The sequence below is a fragment of the Engraulis encrasicolus genome, chromosome 24, assembly GCF_034702125.1.
Source record: "Engraulis encrasicolus isolate BLACKSEA-1 chromosome 24, IST_EnEncr_1.0, whole genome shotgun sequence".
Taxonomy (NCBI): domain Eukaryota; kingdom Metazoa; phylum Chordata; class Actinopteri; order Clupeiformes; family Engraulidae; genus Engraulis; species Engraulis encrasicolus.
Window position 1 is genome coordinate 23,871,265 of NC_085880.1, and position 20,000 is coordinate 23,891,264.

At 45.3% G+C, this 20,000-nt stretch overlaps 1 protein-coding gene across 3 annotated transcripts in view; it reads left to right on the forward strand.

Moving 5' to 3' along the window:
• The window catches only part of LOC134441875 (echinoderm microtubule-associated protein-like 4), a 109,269-nt gene that overhangs the window by 46,426 nt on the left and 42,843 nt on the right, over positions 1 to 20,000 (forward strand). For all 3 annotated transcript variants that reach the window (XM_063192296.1, XM_063192293.1, XM_063192294.1), the window contains exons 2-4: positions 3,423 to 3,605; positions 15,775 to 15,907; positions 17,374 to 17,571. In XM_063192296.1, coding sequence (XP_063048366.1) covers positions 3,423 to 3,605; positions 15,775 to 15,907; positions 17,374 to 17,571 — 514 coding nt within the window. The remainder of the gene's footprint in view (positions 1 to 3,422; positions 3,606 to 15,774; positions 15,908 to 17,373; positions 17,572 to 20,000) is intronic.

Here is a 20,000-nt window from a genome sequence, read left to right on the forward strand (position 1 = left end):
CGATCAGGCAGCTAGCTCAGTTGTTAGCGCATCCATAAGAGGCTTCGGGAGGGAGCATCGGGCACCTAAGTCACGCCCTCTACTTCCTGGTTCATGGGGCAGAGGGAGTCAAAAAATGATTACTGGGCTTGAAAATGAGTGATTTTTGGATTTGTGGTGCATTGGTGGAGGTCCAAGGTTTGGATTGGTGTCAAAATAACACTCATTTTCAAGCCAAGTAATTATTTTTTGACTCCCCCTGCCCCATGAACCAGGAAGTAGAGGGCATGACTTAGGTGCCCCATTGCTAACATTCTACTGCCAAACACTGCTAGCTAGCTTCTGTGACACCTGGATAGCCTTAGCCATGACCGAATGTCCTCCCTGTAGCCTAATGTCAAAGGGAAATGGTCTTGTAAATCAGAAGGCTGCAGGTTTGAATCCAACGCCATCCATGACTGAAGAGCCCTTAAGCAAGTCTCCTAACTCTAAGTTGCTCTAGGCACTCTAATTAGTAGCGTGCTATTTTAATTTCAAGTCAATTTGGTGTTAAGTGTAATGTAATGTGATTAAAACTGCACCCTACTCAGCGTAGCTCAAGTTCATTGTCTGTCCCATGGAGGCCATCTGACAAAGGCTTAAGTCTCTTTCAGGACATGTTGATCGTAAACAAATTGTCTATCCCTGCCGACTACCCACGCAAGTCCGTGTCATTCCAAAGTGTTGTCCATAAATGTCCTCGAGTGGTGAGGAGCGAGCTACTGTACCAGCTGTAACAGGAGTAGGCTCATCCCTCTCAAAGTTTTTGGAATCCTGTTTTCAAAGACTCTCTCTGAGTGTGCGAAAACAACAAAACTATCCTCCACCACTCACGTCACTTTCCTGCATAGCAGTGTTGTCTTTATGCCTCTATTCCTCTACATTTGTAACATGTCTTCCTTTGCTAGTTGCTAAGTGAAATGCAATGTAGTCATAGTCTGTCTTTGAATGTATGTGTGTGTGTGTCGGTAACATGCCGTCTAAGCACCACAAGATGCTTCGTCCACGTGTAATATAGTATGTGTTTTTGAATGTGTGTGTGTGTGTGTGTACAGTAAACGTGTGTGTGCGAGCCTTCTGTGTCTGAAGCCGAAGCACACGGCCGGTGGTTGGATTTGCATCATTGTTTATTTTTTGTGGCAGTGTTATCCTCCCCGATCGCCCCGTTATCAAGATGGAGAGCTTCCTCCATCAAGCAGCAGACAAACGAGCAAGAAGTCTCTGAAAAGCCTGAGAAACGCCGCCTCAGACCACACAAGACTTTCTTGGTCAGGGGAACATTTTGGTGTGCGTGTGTGCATGTGTGCGAGTGTACGAGTGTGCGTGTGTGCGAGTGAGTGTGCGTGTGAGTGTGTGTGTGCTGTGTTTCATGTGTCTGTGCGTGTAGGGGGTGCAGTACAGGGGGGAGAAAAAGCTGGAATGTGGCGCGTTATTGTGAAATATGACAAGTGTGGAGCCCTTCCTTCCTTCTTGCAGCGTAGCAAAGTATCATGGGTAGAGGCAGAAAAGAACACTAGTAAAACCCCCTCTGCGGAGGACGCATGCTGGTCATATGCCATCCACACACACACACACACACACACACACACACTTTTCACATGTAGCTGCCAGTGCGTGCGTGTGTGATTTCAGAGAGAGAATGTGTGCGCATCTATGTGTGTGTACCGCAGGTATGTATTCAAAATTTGCACGTGACATGTGCGTACAAGCTCGTTTGTTATTCTTCTCTTTGGTAAGACTGGCGGTTGGATCTGTGAAGATTATGAAAGCACATAAAACATAACTTTCTTTCTCTACCTTATTAACCAGTTTGGTAGAGAACAACTTGCATATGAATGCATCAAAGTTACAGATAGTACAATTAAGTAGTGAAGTGAAGTATAGAAATGCACTCTATACTGTACTGCAGATGTACTGTAGAGGGACTTTATTGACCCCGAAGGAAATTAAGTTGCCTAGCACCATACATAATGTAATATAACATTTCATGATGGATTAAACATACGCACGGCGGCATACCTTCAGACAATAGGCAGATAAAACTTCAATCGCCCATCTGCACACAAACACCATTACATAGGGAGTATTCCAAGAACCTGACTCAGTACTAATCCAGTTTACTTTGAGGTAGCTGTAAATCATTACATTACATTACATTACATTACATTGCATTTGGCAGACGCTTTATAACCAAAGCGACTTTCAAAAGAGGACATAATCAAGCCAACATCACAAGCAAATACAAAGTGCACAGGAGATATACAGAACAACAAGTGCAATTGCAAAGAGGGGTTAGATTTTTTTTTTTTTTTTAATAAAGAGGAATTAACGAGTACACACACACACAAACACACACTCACAAATCATCTAATAGAAGAGCCTGTAATGTTCCTTTTCTTAACTACATGATATCCGTGGGCTATCCTTTAGCAGGATTACCACTTCCTGTAGGTTGACTTAGGCAGGTTTATCACTTAACTCCCCCTTGGAGTGAAACAAGAAGCAATACACAATAGACCATACAAACTTGTGTGGACACACTGCAGGGACAGAGGGGAAGTGGAGAGAGCGCACACGTTGCTGTGTGATTCTGGGCCAAGGGATTTATTGGAGAGATAAGGTTACACCATTCAGAATCTAGCAGTGTGGGAAACATTGCAAAATACTAAACTAGAGACAGGAAACACACGTGACGCACACACTCACTTGCACAAATATATTCTCTCTCTCTCTCACTATCTTTCTTTTACTCTCTCTGTTGACACACACTGTACACACACACCCACGCACACTTGCATACACGCTTGGACACAAGTGTGTGTGGACAGGGTATCATGGAACAGTACAGTACAGTTATAGTCCCACTGCCTCCAAGTGTATGTAAAGGTGCACAAGATGCCATATTGCCTTTGTTTTCTCTGTATTTCTGCATGTTTATATTTTGCCCATTATGGTCTTCAGTGTCCTTCTGGCTCCCCCTGTGTATCCACCAGACGGACACACTAAGTGGCCCTACTGCCAACCAACCGACCAGTTTCACTAGCCCATGGAGTTCTGGCTACACCCAGCTAATGTAGACCTGTTCCCAGAATATAGTGTGTGTGCGTGCGAGTGTGCCTGTATGTATCCGACAACAATTATGTCCGTCCGTCTGTCTGTGAATGTGTGTCGTAATCACCCACTCCTCTGTACTACTAAAGTACACCAGATCTAACTGTACCCCTTCTCTGTACCTCTCTCTCGCTCGCTCTCTTTCTCTCTCTCTCTCTCTCTCGCTCGCTCTCTTTCTCTCTCTCTCTCTCTCTCTCAATTCACATGGTTGCAAGTGGTCATTACGTATGTGAAGCAGTTGAAATGATAAACAAGTGGTTAAAAGCTCTCTCTCTTCCCCTGTCCTGTTGCAGATGACAGCATCTCGGCTGCGAGCGCGTCGGACGTGCAGGACCGTCTGTCGTCGCTGGAGCTGCGCGTGCAGCAGCAGGAGGACGAGATCACGGTGATGAAGGCGGCGCTGGCCGACGTGCTGCGCAGGCTGGCACTGTCAGAGGACTCGGCCGCCGCCGCCAAGAAGCAGGCCGCCGGGAAAGGTGAGTGCCACTGATCCAGAACCAGTCTGTTAGGGTAGAATGAATACAGGCCTCTGGGAAAGGTGGGCACATGGACTGATCTTGAGTCAGTGTGTGAGTGTAGAATGTACTGTATACATGCCTCTGGCCAGGATGCAGGCTGGTCCTGAGAATGGTGAGCCCTTGCCTAGTAAGCAAGACAACCCTTGGAGCTGTGCCCGTGTGGCCTGTTCTTGAATCAGTGTGTAGAATGTATAGATGCATCTGAGAAAGTTGACGGCTGTGGATGTGCACTGATCTTGAATCAGTGTAGCTGCCTTCACCTTGCTCCATTCGCATCCATGTGTTTCTGGACTGAGTGTAGAATGTGTGCATGGCTCTCTGGGAAAGGTCTGATCTTCGAATCAGCTTGTGAATGTAAAATATATACTGTAGAGTACATGCCTCAGGATCGGTGGGTGCACAGACTGATCTTGAATCAGAATGTGAGAGTATAATGTCTGTTGTGTACATGCCTGGCAGTGCACTAACTGGTCTTGAATCAGTCAGTGTGTAAAGAATATAGTATACAGGCCTCTGGGAAAGGTGAGAAGTTGTGGGTGTGTGTGGACCATCCTAGAAATCTAGGCACTGGAGTGGCAGTAGGGGTGGGCGATATGGCAAAAATGTCATATCATGAACATGAAATCTCGACGAAATCACGATCTTCCATTCAAGAAATAAAAACAACAAAAATCAGTTTTGATATGCTTGCAATTTGTAATGTGCAGTTAATAAAATGTTAACACTCTGATGACACTCTCATAAAGTGCAAATTACAATACAATAATGTAAAGAATAAAAGTTTTGACAACAACACAAGAAATTAAACATCACTTTTGATACTGATTGTTAACATCCTCACTGCAAGATGATCTACACAATTTCTTCACTTTGGCAGATTCGAGGCGATCTTGTATTCAATATCACGATTCGTGATTTATATTGTCATATTGCCCACCCCTAAGTGGCAGCATGTAATTCACTACCAGGAGGGATCTCGTGAGACTCCATTGGGATTTTGAATGGATGCTTCTGAGACTGGTTGGCGAATTATACTGTAGCAAACTGCTGCATGACATGCTATTCGTCACCCTACTGTATCTATTGCATTGATTGGTAGCACGAGCCTGTTGCATGCAGAGGCATTTCAAAGACAACCTCCCAGTCTCCACTCCAAGAGATGATAAATGATCAAATACATGCAGCATAGAATGTATACAAAGATAACGAATATGCGCATTCCTGTGGGCAATCCTACCATCCCTCAGGATGTTTGCACTGTAACTGTCCAATCTAAGATGAGGAGACAGAGTCCATCCCCTAGAGTAGTGTTTCTCAATGGGGGTGGTACAACCCCCAATGCGTTGAGAAGGAAAGGCTACAGCTGAGAGTGGGTGTGGGGGGGAGGTTAGTTGCCAATTGAAGGCATTAGTCCATTTTAAAAATGTAATAGTGAGGTGGGCGTTGCAGGCTTATGATGAAGTCAAAGGAGCGTTGGGAGGCTTAGGGTGAGGTCCAGGGTCCATGTGTTCAAAAAAGGTTGAGAACCACTGCCCTAGAGCATGAACATTGTGTGTGAGTGCCTGCATGCATGCGTGCATATCCATTAGGGCTGTAACGATACACTCAACTCACGATTCGGTTTGTATCACGATTTTTGACCTACGGTTCGATACACCCCACGATTTCTGAAATGTATCCCCACTGAAGTTTGGAAACACTATCACATCAAATCATAAGGTTGTTTTCTGGACTAATGGGTAATAAAACTTTGAAAAGGCATATCACGATACTTCCTCCTTGTATCACGATACAGTATCGTGACTCTGTGTATCACGATTTCTCGGTTCGATATAATATCGCTACAGGCCTAATATCCATGCTGTTCATCCGTAGTACAGTCCATTTGGATTACACCTGCAAAACCCCCAAGCAGGACCAGACGTTGTAACAGCACTGTAAATGATTCTTGATCCAGCTGAATGCATGTGTGTATGTGGGTGTATGTGTGTACACTACAGAAGACGTACAGTATATCCTCCTCCTCACTTGTTATGCCACAGGAATTCCTACACGTGTGCCCCATTGCTTCGCCTCCCCAGTGTGGCAGAGCTTCTGCTTCTGGCTATGTTTGACAGAGCAGAGCAGAGCAGAGCAAAGCAGATGGGACTTATCAGGCCCGTGCCTTTCTTCTCAGTGTGCGAGGCCCTCTTTAGACCTGTGGCACATCTGTTGCTGTACCTGAGGTGTATTTGAGTATATTCCAGCTGTAGGTTTTGTGCGTGTGCGTGTGTTTGTGTTTAGCCTTGTGTGCGCGTGCGTGCGTGTGTGTTCGTGTGCGTGTGCGTGTGCGGGTGCGTGCGTGTTCGCGTGCGTGCGCGGGTGCCTGTCCTTGTGTTTGTAGCCTCCAGTGTGTGTGTGTGTCTTTGTGTCTTTGTGTGTGTAGCCTCCAGTGGTTCCTCCAGAGTTCTGTGTTTACATGGAGGAAGTGAAGGAAGTGCAGGATCGGGGCCAGACTGGAGTTCTGGCATACAACACATTTCCATTCCCAGCACAGCTGTGTGTGTGTGTGTGTGTGTGTGTGTGTGTGTGTGTGTGTGTGTGTGTGTGTGTGTGTGTGTGTGTGTGTGTGTGTGTGTGTGTGTGTGTGTGTGTGTGTGTGTGTGTGTGTGTGTGTGTGTGTGTGTGTGTGTGTGTGTGTGTGCGTGTGCGTGTGTGTGTGTGTGTGTGCTCGTGCGCGCCTCTGTGTGTGCATGTATACGCTTGCATGTGTGTGTGTGTGTGTGTGCGTGTGTGCATTTTGGGGACTTGGCCTGATTGTGGGTGGGTAGGTGTCGATGTCGGTATCTGTCTGTGTCTGTGTGTTTGGGCATTCCTGCTTGGATTTGGGGACTTGGCATGCTTGCATATCTGGATATCACTGTGTGTGTGTGTGTGTGTGCGTGTGTGTGTGTGTGTGTGTGTGTGTGTGTGCGTGTGTGTGTGTGTGTGTGTGTGTGTGTGTGTGTGTGTGTGTGCGTGTGTTTACTTAAACAATACTGTATATACAGTATAGTACATTATCTTCTGCCAAAATGAAGTTTCCATCTACGTTGAAGTATGACCATATTTTCATGCTACTCAACTAAAGACAGTCTGCATTTTATGTGTGTGTTGTTTTTGCAGCGTGTTGTGCAGCTGTTTACATTCCATTCCCCACATTTTTCTTGCTTGCCTCCATCATTTTCTCTTCCATCAGTCTTTCTGTGTCTGCCTTTTCTTCATAGCAGTGCTTAAACCTTGCATTTTCAGCACAACGATAATCGTTCAAGCGTGTGTGCATGCGTTTGTGTGCGCATACGGGTGTGACAAAGAGTGCTTGAGAGAGGACTGAGGTTTTGTGTGACTGAGTTCCACCCATTGACACCATTTTTTTCCCCCACCCCAGAACTCCCATATACCCCTGGCTAAGCTGAGTTTTAGTGTGTGTGTGTGTGTGTGTGTGTGTGTGTGTGTGTGTGTGTGTGTGTGTGTGTCTGTGTGTGTGTGTGTGTGTCTGTGTGTGTGTCTGTGTGTGTGTCTGTGTGTGTGTGTGTCTGTGTGCAACGATGTGCGTCCATGCAGGCGTGCGTGCGTGCATGTCAATCTGGAAACAATCCACTACTCTGTGCTGTGGTGACCGAATCACTTGTCAGAAAGACATTATGAACTTGACCATTTTTGTGCAACTTAACAGAGCACTCTTTCAGCATGCTCCATGGGTCTTTCTCTATCTCACCGATGCTGATGCAGCCATTTGACAGAAAGTGGTGTGCTTGCTGAAGGGTCACAAGATTACTCCTCAAGCCAAGCACTCCTCCACAGCGAAGGCTAATGCGAGGACTGATGCTTCCCTAGAGAGTCATATTTAGTCTGCCTTTCCCGAAACCTGGTGAATTTCCACTCTCCCAGCTGCACTGGAGCCAGAGTGTTGCTGAAACCAGTGCTGAATTATGGGAGAGAAATATGCACACAATAGCTGGCGTTCATGTAGCAGGTGCTTTGACAATCAAATTCAATTAGCAAGTCCTCTAAAAAAGCATTATATCATCTATACATGTTTCCACCTCGCAAGGTGTGCTAACAGACAATGGGTTTCACACACCTGAGTGCTCCATGTCCGTGAGCTAGTAATTATTTTTACACCCCATCCACCTAATGACAGTTTTCGAGATTGTTTTCAAAATATATTGAGAACAAGGCGTTACTTTCAGTCTTGAAAGCCACTGATACCAATGCTAGCTTGGCCCTTATCATAAGATGTCTGTGACAAACCCCCTACTCATTACTGCACAACTTCTGTGTCCTCTTCAGTGTCATTGTTGTGTGCCTCAGCCCTATTCTGCCGTAGTTCAGCAGTTCTGGGGGACATTTCTCAAAAGTATTGTTGCTTGCCAGTTAGCAACTTGGTAGTTGCCAATAGGAAATTGCATTGTAAACAATAAAGTAGCTAACATAGTTAGCAAACTATGGTTTTGAGAAATGCACCCCTGCTCACCAGAGTTGGCCCGTTTGATCATGGTGTACTAGTCACTGCGTGGCCTAGTCTTGGCAAGTAATATGAGCTTCTGCATGCCATTAGTGTGTTCTATGGACTGAAACGAAATAAAATGAAATGAAACTGAGTTACACTTCACTAAGCCAGAAATGCACCGCATGATTCTTTGCGTTAGCTACTCTACTCGTGTTAGCGTCTCTGCATGTGCGGATCATATGTGATCTCAATCGAGGAGCCGTGCGAGAGGCAAGCCGTGACCGAGCGGGGTTAGGAAAATCCATATAGAACACATGCCGTACGCAGCATGTAATCCCATTACCGATGGAGGAACGGTGACGTTTATTGGACCTGCCGTCAATAAAAGACCTTTGAGCAGAGCATACCTTAAACTATGTGTCAGTTCGGAGCAAGTTGAAGCATTAAGCATATGTCAGATGCAGTATATATTCTATGTGCGTGTAGCTTGAGGGTAAGTCTGTGACAGGGATAGCGGTGTTCAACAAGACTAACAGTCAAACGTTTGCAACTGATTCATGATAAGACACAATACTGACAGTGGTTACTTTCCTACTAAAATCATATTTGATTTGTAGCAGTCCCCAACAATTTTGGTTGTTTTGGTTTTGTAGTAGTTGTTGAATTCAGTCATCACTATTAATCACAGTAACTGTTAGGCCTTGTTAAAAACCCCAGACTTCTGGAACACTCTGAAAGACTTCCATGTGCACTTTCATATGCTGGTTTTGCATAGAAAGACAATACAATCTAAATTGAAATGGTAAGACCAAATTGCAAAAAAGTTGGGACAATTTGGATAATTGCGCAACGTCAACATATTTGGGCACTGGGCAGTCATGGGTAAGCTGTTGGGATGTCAGACTTGTGTCCCAAAGGTTGCCGGTTCCAATTTGGTCTTTTTGACATTTGTTGTATGTGCACATGTTTTTTCTCAAAACAATCAGTTTGGCCTCAACAGCTGATATGTATTTGCACAATACTCCATATTATTAACGAATTGAATCTTTTGAAAATTACAGGATTTTGTTATTATTATTCACAAAATATGAAGTGTACCAACTTTTTCGCAATCCAATTGTGTGTTTTAGCCACATTTGTTACTCTGCTTACAGATACAAGGCATCCTTAGTTTGTGTTTGTGTGTAAGTATATGTGACTGTCTCCATCCCATGCTTTATCTTGGCTCTCTGATCAGCTGTTGTGTTGTTTTGGCTATTCCGCCTCAAACCATTATGACATCACCACTTGCCTAATGTAATCGCTATGGTAACGACCCTTGGCAGGCCCTGAGAAGTGTCGTTGTCTATGGAGCTCAGCTCCGTTCTGCAGATGACTCTAGCTTCGCTAACTCTTTGGCTGCCTGCCTGTTGTTGGGATCAAGACGAGTCACTAGAACTTGGCAGACGTACAGACAAACTCTAGCTCTTTATCATTTCCCCCTCTCCAGACAACATTTCAAAGACCCAAGTAGAGAAGGAGTTGCTTATGAGGACCCTCTGCTGTCTTGTGAAAAATTTTGCATGATGTGGCAACCAGTATCATGTTATCTATCATGCGTCAAGACAGAACAAAAACAAAAACGGTACAAATAGGTTTGAAGTTATGAAAGTAGAGCCGTGCGTGTGTGCGTGTGTGTGTGTGTGTGTGTGTGTGTGTGTGTGTGTGTGTGTGTGTGTGTGTGTGTGTGTGTGTGTGTGTGGTGTGTGTGTGTGTGTGTGTGTGTGTGTGTGTGTGTGTGTGTGTGTGTGTGTGTGTGTGTGTGTGTGTGTGTGTGTGTGTGTGCGCGCGCGCGCACGCGTGAGCACACATATGTGTACGACACAAGGTCAATGTGCCTTTTTTGTGTTGGGGGGCCTTAGGGCCTCTATTAGACAGGATATTGTGAGAGTAGATAAGAAATGATCAGCAGAGAGAGATGGGGTAGGATTGGGAAATCATCCAGGCTGGATTCGAACCTGGGTCCCCATGTACAATACTGTATAGCCCTGTATATGGTGCATGTGTATGCGCCACAGCACCCCTACCTCATTGGGCCTTTTCTGTCTCTGTTGATGACCTCAGGGACATCCTCCACATCTCTCCCCTCTAATGTAACTCCCATAGGCCCAGTTCCTTCCTGCGTCTGAGGCCCTTAGAATCTCTCTGTCTGTCTCTCTCTCTCTGTCTCTCTCTGTCTCTCTCTCTGTCTCTCTCTCTCTCTCTCTCTCACAGACACACACACAGACACACACACAGACACACACACAGACACACACACAGACACACACACACACACACACACACACACACACACTTTTTTGTCTTTATTATCAGCTTCAGTATTCTGTTTTTCCTGCTCCCCCCGTTATCAACCTCCTGTCATCCCTCCCTCCCTCCTTCCCTCCCTCTTTATCTCTCCCTCTGTTTCTTTCTCTCTCTCCTCCTCCTCTCTGTCTCTCAGTATTTCCATCCACTCATTCTCACCACTGCATTTTCCCCTCATCGTGCTGTATCTGGAATGTGGATTTCTGGGTCTGCTGGTGTGAGACCAGGGTTGGACTGGAGAGGAGATACAGTGACCAGTGATAGGGAAGGGGGGGTGGGGGGTGGGGTGTATGTGTGTGTGTGGAGGGGGTAGATCAACCTCCATATCGTTGTTGTTTCATAACTTGTTACTCTAGATGAGCCCATTTACTCAACTGCATCTTAACAACATTATATGGCATGGCAGACAGTCTAAAGAATCAGATTAAGACCTGGTCATGACAAATTTGGTGAAAAAAGGGTATAGCACAGGCTCTGCACAAAGGCTTAATGTGTGATATTCATTACATTTAAAAAATCAAAAAAACAAATTGAAAATAAAATCAAATTGATTGGTCTAAATCTGTGTGACTTACGCGTGAATTACCCCAGAGGTTGTCAATGAAGGACAGGTAGAGAGGAGTTCATACGACGACGGTTGGTGTTGGTGTTAGCAGAGAGAGAGAGAGAGAGAGAGAGAGAGAGAGAGACAGACAGAGACGGACAGACAGAGACGGACAGACAGAGACGGACAGACAGAGACAGACAGAGAGAGACGGACAGAGAGAGACGGACAGAGAGAGACGGACAGAGAGAGACGAACAGAGAGAGACGGACAGAGAGACAGAGAGACAGAGACACAGAGTGAGAGAGTGAGAGAGAGCCAGTCCAGAGAGCCGTCACTGGCTCTCTGGACTGGCTCTCTCTCACTCTCTCACTCTCTCTCTCTCACTCTCTCTCTCTCTCTGTCTCTCTGTCTCTCTCTCTCCGGCTTTGGATGGAAGGCAGATGTCATCTCCACTTCCTCCCCCTGCTGCTGCAGGTCAGACAAGGATCCCCTCTGAAATAGAGCAGACTACACTACACTACACTACACTACACTACACTATACACACACACACACACACACACACACACACACACACACACACACACACACACACACACACACACACACACACACACACACACACACACACACACACACACACACACACACACACACACACACACACACACAGAGGGAGATCACTGGGGAGATGGGACATGACCTCTGCCAGATAATCTCCGATGCACAAACAGCAGATGGAAGCCAGAGTGAGGGCATTGTCTAGTAGTAGATATCTCTGTCTGGATATCCTGGTGCACTAGTGGCTTTGTTGTAGAACAAGCTGAAATACAAATGAATACATGAATGAGCAGGCCTTTAAAATGCCTGTATATACAGAATACAGATCGATCTGTGTGTCTGTATGTTTGATTTGCCTTGCAGTGTGTGTGAAATGTAATTATTTTCTATTTTACTAGTCTGGCTAGCCTAGCCTAGTGTAGCCAGACTATTGAAAACATATTCTACTGGTTGGGTTGGTCTACTTTACCTGTCTTCTGTCCTCTTCTCTACTCTACTCTACTCTACTCTACTCTACTCTACTCTACTCTACTCTACTCTACTCTACTCTACTCTACTCTACCCTTTCCCTAACCTACTCTACTCTACTCTACTCTACTCTACTCTACTCTTCCCTACTCTTCTCTTCTGTACCTTACTCTACTCTACTCTACTCTACTCTACTCTACTCTACTCTACTCTACTCTACTCTACTCTACTCTACTCTACTCTACTCTACCCTTTCCCTAACCTACCCTACTCTACTCTACTCTACTCTACTCTACTCTACTCTACTCTACTCTACTCTACTCTACTCTACCCTTACCTACTCTTCTTTACTGTTCTAAATGAACGGAGAAGTTAGAGGGTGTGAAAAAATGTAGTGCCCAAGGACCTTAGTGCATTTGTAATAATTACATAGGGTGCTTGCTTGGTGAGGCGGAGTGTGGGTTTGGGTGGGGTGGATGTCCGGAGAGCTAGTTGTGGTGGTGCCCACCACCAGCATTGCGCACTGTATCCATGTGTGCGGCCCCACTTCCAAGCGTGGTGGTGATGTGTTTGTGTTTGGGTAATGAAGCGTAAAACTGGGCCACGTGCTGCATATCAGATCCCTTCTGTCTCTGGGGAGGCTTACACGCACGTAGGCACACACGCCTGTAGGCACATGCGCACATACATATTACATGCACACAGACACACAGACACACAGACACACAGACACACAGACACACAGACACACAGACACACACACAGACACACACACAGACACAGACACAGACACAGACACAGACACAGACACAGACACAGACACAGACACAGACACAGACACACACACACGCACACACGAACGCACACAGACACGCACACACGCACACACGCACACACGCACACACGCACACACACACAGACGCACGCACGTGCACACACACGCACACATAGCACACACACACACAAAGGTGTGCATAGTTCACTCACAGACAAACACACAGGCATAAATGGTGCACATGGCATGCACGCATACACGCAGGCCCGCACACACACACAGATCCATACACCAATAGCCAGCAATTAAATCGATCTGAGGCCCCACAAAGACTGAGCAGCTGGTAGAACTAGAGCCCGGGCCCTGTCACCACAATTACTCTAATGAGTCTGAACACCCGGCCACAGAGGGCAACGCTTAACGAGCTACAGCAAGCAGACTCACATTTTAATTGATTTATCAAACCGATCTGCAAGGGCAGGAGCTTGTAGCATGTAAAGAAACACACTAATGGCCTCCTCCTTCCAGGAATTCACAATGCACCATACAACATACCATATTACCACTCATGGCGGCCCCCTAGAATCAAGGTATCGATGATAATAATAATAATAATAATAATAATAATAATAATAATATTAATAATAATCATAATAATCATCATAATAATAATAATAATAATAATATTAATAATAATAATGATAATAATAATGACAACAGCAGCAGCATAAAAGTAGCAATTGTAAAATGAGTAGCAGACTAAAAACTAAAGTGAAAAAAAATATTTGCATTGCATTGTTGAAGATTTAGCAACTTTGCAATAATACTTATATGTTGCAAACATAATTGATGCATGATACATGCGTTATCAACATGAATGAGCTGTTGGGTATTGTAGGGATGTGACTGCTTTGTTATATGTTTTTTTCTTCAGCTGAGGGGGTTTGTTTGTGTGCATATGTGTTTGTGTCTATAGTATGTGCATGTGGATTGGATATGTGGGTATAGAATGATGCAAGTAAGATTGCATTGATTTGCTACCATCTCTTTCTCTATCTCTCAAACACCTCTCTCTCTCTCGCTCCTCTCGCTCTCTCTCTCTCGCTCTCGCTCTCGCGCTCTCGCTCTCGCTCTCGCGCTCTCTCTCTCTCTCTTTCACTCTCCCTCCCACTCTCTCCAAGCTCTCCTCAGACAGGGCTGCTGTAGTCTTTTAAATCCTGATCCAATTAATTGGTTGATCCATTGTAGTGGTGCAGACTATGCCTTGGTGAAAAGAGGACATACCCTAGTTGATCCTTTTGTTCTTTGTCTCTGAACCGTCTGTAGGCGCAGGCACACCCTTTCACCTGCCAATCACATTTACTGCCTCTTGACACACTTCCTGTTCTAAGTCCTGCCCTAACCCACCAATCTGTTCAAAGCCTGTAAAAAAACAACAACCTAAGGCCCCATACAGAATTGGTGCTACTGACACAGAATTCTGTAACATCCGTCACCTTTACTAAAACAATCTACTAATCTACTACAGTAATGCTACTGCCAAGGCTTTTGTAATGGTCCGCTTAGCTGATTTACATGAACCTGTGCCAGAGGGCTGTTGCATCTTGTATTTCATCTTCACACGCTAGTAGCAGTCATGAAGAATTCCATGGTCACAATCGGAGAATCAGAAGCAGCTGCTAATGCTTCATTCACATACAGGAAAGTGTTGCTTCTCAACACTGTGTGCAGGTATCGGAGACAGCATTTTACACATTATTTCAGTTTAGTTGTCTTGAGTGATCTGGAATTGTCAATGACTGCAGAGGGAAATTGTTTGAAGTATAGGGACAGATTTGGATGGGTCTTTCTGGGTCTTAAATGAGAATACGCATTAATTCTGCTCGAAAACACCATGTCCCACTCACCCGTGTAGTTCTGTGTTCCGGAGATAATGGCTTTGAAATTATTTTTGCTGTTTGATGAAATAATTTTGCTCATTCAATAGTAGCCCAAAGCATCAGACGATTCGACATGGAACGTCCACATCAGTGTTAATTTTGTCAGCTTTTTTTGATTTAGTCGTAGTCTTAGTCACAATGACGAAAATCAATTTTAGTCTTAGTCATATTTTAGTCATTGCCTTCCCAATTTAGTCTTAGTCTTAGTCTAAATGACGAAAACCAATTTTAGTCTTAGTCAATTTTTAGTCATTTTCGTAATTTTAGTCAACACTGTACATTACAGAACTTCTCCACACACTTTTAACATATATCACTGACTGTAGAGAATAAACCTTCTCCGCACACTGCTTCTCTTTTTAACATATATCACACTGTACAGAATAAAACCTCTTCACACACTGGTTCTCTTTTTCTCCATTTTATTTAATACCAGTGTTAATTTCGTCAGCTTTTAAAAATTTAGTCTCAGTCTTAGTCACAATGACGAAAATCAATTTTAGTCTTAGTCATATTTTAGTCATTGCCTTCCCAATTTAGTCTTAGTCTTAGTCTAAATGACGAAAATTAAAAAAGGGCATTGACGAAATATTTTAGTCATAGTCATGGTTGACGAAATTAACACTGGTCCACATTCATGTTTTGAGCATTGGGTGTCTGCAGACGAGAATCCACTTTGTGAGGCCCTCTCCATGACTACTACTGTAGGCCACTAGGCCGTTGATCGGTGATCATCACATTAACCCTTTAGGGCAAGTGACTATATTTGATCACTTACGATTACTTGCACAACCATCACAAATGCCCCTGACATGCCTCTCTATAAGGGTGTACACCCAAGTGGGTTATATCAAATTAATCAGGAGAAATCAGGCTTTCAGACAGATACTGACATCTTGACATTTATCCAATCAGCAGTGGCCTGGAGCCTGTCAAACTTTTTTTTTTCTCTCGGGAGCTGAAATTTGTCTACCCTACAAAGGGTTAATTTTTTCATTGTCTCTCTCTCTCCATTGCAGGCCAGAATCCGCTGCGCGAGGCCTACTCCATGGGTTGCATCGCCAATGGAGGGTCCAGTGGACGTAAGTCGCACCGGGACAGCGCCAGCCTCTCAGTAGCGAAGAAGGAGACCCTCTCCTCAGCCGCTAAGAGGTAGATCAGCAACACACACACACACACACACACACACACACACACACACACACACACACACACACACACACACTCACACTCACACTCACACTCACACTCACACTCACACTCACACTCACACTCACACTCACACTCACAAATGCACATGCACATGCACACACACACACTGTGTGGACAAAGGGCTATTATGAATACAAACCTAACTCTTGTCGACTTGAAACACATTGGACAGCACCCAAGTTGTCTGACAGTCAATATTGAAACAGGATTTCCCTCCAATGTTTGCTGTTAGATCTGCAGGCATTACGAGTCGTTATGTAACCTTTTCTTCTTTTAGCTTGCGGTGGAAATGGCCGGCCGGTGGATCACAAACGGCCACTTAACAAGAAGTTCACGTCAGTTTGTTTGACAGCAGGGCCGCTGACGGCTTTAGCCAGGCCCCAGGACAAATTCACCCGAAAGGCCCCCCTCACTCAATGCATACAATGTAATGGGCAACAAATTCTGGGGCCCCTCTCTCACTGGGCCCGAGAACATTGACCCATTGGTCGGCTTCCCCGTTTGTCGGTACAGGTGGAGTCAGGGCTGCCGGCAGCCATCTTTGTTTGGATAAGTCAGCCATGGCATCTTCCACGCTTAGCGAACCGTGAAGTAGATGTATATCTGCTCTCTGATTCGCTGGGAGACGGCAGACACGGCACTACTACCGCTTCCTCAAAAGCTCATGAATGTCAATGCCAAGAATCCTGAAACTATCTGCCATGAAGATTCTTTGTAGATATGATTTATAGGCATAATGTAACAACACTGAAAGATGTTTGTGTGTCGTGACTATAAGTGGATTTTAAGGAGACCACCAAATTTGACTTGTGTTATTGTTGCTCTTGTTCGCGTCCATCAAAGAAGCTTGTCGGGTGACTTCAGGATAAAGTTCTGGTCCAGGTCTGTTGACCTGTGTGTGTGTGTGCGTGTCTGTGTGTGTGCGTGTCTGTGTGTGTGCGTGCCTGTGTGTGTGTGTGTGTGTGTGTCTGTCTGTGTGTCTGTCTGTGTGTCTGTCTGTGTGTCTGTCTTTGTGTCTGTCTGTGTCTGTCTGTCTGTCTCTCTCTGTGTCTGTGTGAGTGTGTGCGACTATGCGTGCGTGCGTGCTGTGCATGCGTGCGTGTGCACCTTCTAAAAGTTCTTTCAGGAAGAATTTGCATGTTTTCATTCCATTCATATACAGTTAATATACTGTATATGCTTTATTTAGTTTGTCAAACTTCTTTTAGTTCACCTCTCAATGTTTGACTTTCAGGTTCCTTATTTGTGGTGTTGGTGTGTTTTTTTGCTCTTCATTCTAGTGTGCTATATGTTTACACCGCTCTTTTCCACTGTCGGTTGTTGTGGTTTGGTCCTCTCATCCGCAGTGTACTCCACACCCCACTCCATCCATCCATCCATCCCTGGTTGTTGTTGTTCTTTTGCAGTGGTTCAGAGCGCAAGCGGGACAGGCCGGCTGGTATGGAGGGCATCAAAGAGAAGGAGGAGCCATCCCAGGGCAGCGACGCGCCCGCCAGCAGTCCTCACACACCGTCCCCCTCCAGCCACCCCCCCTCCCCTCACCCCCCAACCCCCCAAAGGCAGACGCCAGACAGCAAGGCCTCCTCCTCCTCTTCGGCTAAAAGGTTCCTCCAGAGCCCCCCCCCAAAAACAAACAAACAAAACAAAAAAACAAAACTACTCGCCATACTAACTGTGCAAGACTTGGGGCCAGGGCTGACCTGCTGTGGGAGGCTATGTGCTACGTCATGCAATGCTATGCTCGTGGGCTGCAGTCTTGTCTTGTCCGTTTTTCAAAGCCGTGAAGTGTTTTTCTCAGCTCTCCCTGTATTTTTTTTTTCTTTGCCAAGAATGTGCGGCCTCTCACTTTCTCTTTCCCTCTCTATTTCTCTTTCTCTTCCTCTTTCTTTATCTGTATCTTTATTTGTTTTCCCTCCTCTCTCTCACTTTCTCTTTCTCTTTCTCGCTTTCTCTCTCCTCTACCTCACGTTGTCTTTCATTTCATTCCTGACTTCAGAATTTGGAAAGGCTTACGGCAACTCGAGCAAATGAACCCCTGAGGGGGTGGGGGGTGGAAGTGGAAGTATTGCCAAGCAGATGATATGTGATGGAAAGGGCAGGGGGACACATACAGAGTTGCCATAATGGGCGGTTCCGTGCCCAGTTGGGCTGTGACAACAGCGTATTGGGTGGGTTTTTCTGTAGATTTATGGCCATACAAATTCATAGAATTTAGTTCAAATTGGAGGGGATTTAGTACCTCTAGAGTCTAGGCGGGGTTTTTTTTAGCATTTATTGGGCTGCAAATCATCCGTCACATCTGGCAACCCTGGCCTCTCAAATGCTTGAGATTGCGACATCCATGAAAGCAAAAATGCAGGGAGGTTCAGAAACACAGCATGTGGGCCAGCAGCGAGCCATATCTGGATCCAGTGCTTTGGGGTACCGATTTCTTGGACAGTTAGAGATTGCTTAACTCAGGGCTTGCGTCAGTTTAAACACCCCAAATAGTTGTTTACTAGAAGGATGATTTAAAAATGGAAGTATTGATGATCGTTTCAATCAAAATTGGTTCTCCATATTCACATAGCATGTGTATGACAGTCCAGCAGGTGATGGTTGAGCGTTGTTTTTGGCCATGGCTTTCGGGCTGTTCGGAACGAGCACACATGCAAGGCAGCGTGGGAATTGGTTCCCCGGCTACATTACTCCTGTATGGGAACACCTCACTGGGATACGTTTCCTGTGCAGAACAACAGCTGATGTTTTAGTATGTCTGGAGGGAGTCAGATACAGACAGGAAATTATTGGCAGTGTTGTATAATAGAGAGAGATGTTTGCACTTGGGTGATGGTCAGGCTAGGGGTCGTAGGGTCACAGTGTACAGAGGTTTGGGCCATCCCCAGAGGTTTTGGAAAAGAGTTATTCAAAACAGCTGTCGAAAAAGACCTCACACCACACACACACACACACACACACACACACACACACACACACACACACACGGACGCACGCACGCACACACACACACACACACACACACACACACACACGCGGGCGCACGCACGCGCTCGCACACACACGCACACACACACACACACACACACACACACACACACACACACACACACACACACACACACACACACACGGACAAAAAAACAAACACACACACACACACACACACACACACACACACACACACACACACACACACACACACACACACACACACACACACACACACACACACACACACACACACACACACACACACACACATCCAGACACACACAATCCACAAGGGGAGATACGCACAAACTCTGATGAGGTCAGACTTTAGTTGTGTTTGAATATCTCAGATATGATCATGCATTCTAATGTATTCTAATGTACACACCAAATGAATATTGGACAGAAGAGCAGCAGCTTACCGTCACACAGAGCTGCACTATACACTTTAGGGTATTACATCGACATCATGCATACAGAGACGATCTCCCAGAAGTTCAAACGTTAAACAGCTATAGTGGAAGAGGGCTTAAAGTGCTCAGGAACCGACAGATAAAATGACTTGGGTGACCATCTGTTATGGGTAAAGTCAAGTTTTTTTTTTTTTTAAAAGATAGAAAAAGCAGAGGCACTCTGAGATTTGGCAAAAATATATAATATTCCTCTAATAAATCATGGCAAATCTGTTTAAAAACACACAGGCCTATGCATTGCAGCGATATTGGCCTCCATCAGGGCATGCTATTTGCTCTATGTCAGCTGTCAGCTTTGGCCCCTAAAGTACTTGCTAAGAGTGGGTGACTTTTCTCCCTCATCCCTCATCCATCCCCCCTCCAGCCCCTCCTCTGGCATAGCGACTTACTGGGGCCTTGCAGCACTGTTTCAGTGCTACATGTGATTTATGCATTATTGTGTGTGTGGCTGTATGTGTGTGTGTCTGTGTGTGTTTGCTATGGGGTTTGTGGAAGCTCATTCCTTTAGCAGACCTGCCTCTGGACAGTCTTGTCTCTCGCCGCAAACTTAAATCCTTTCCTTCTCACAG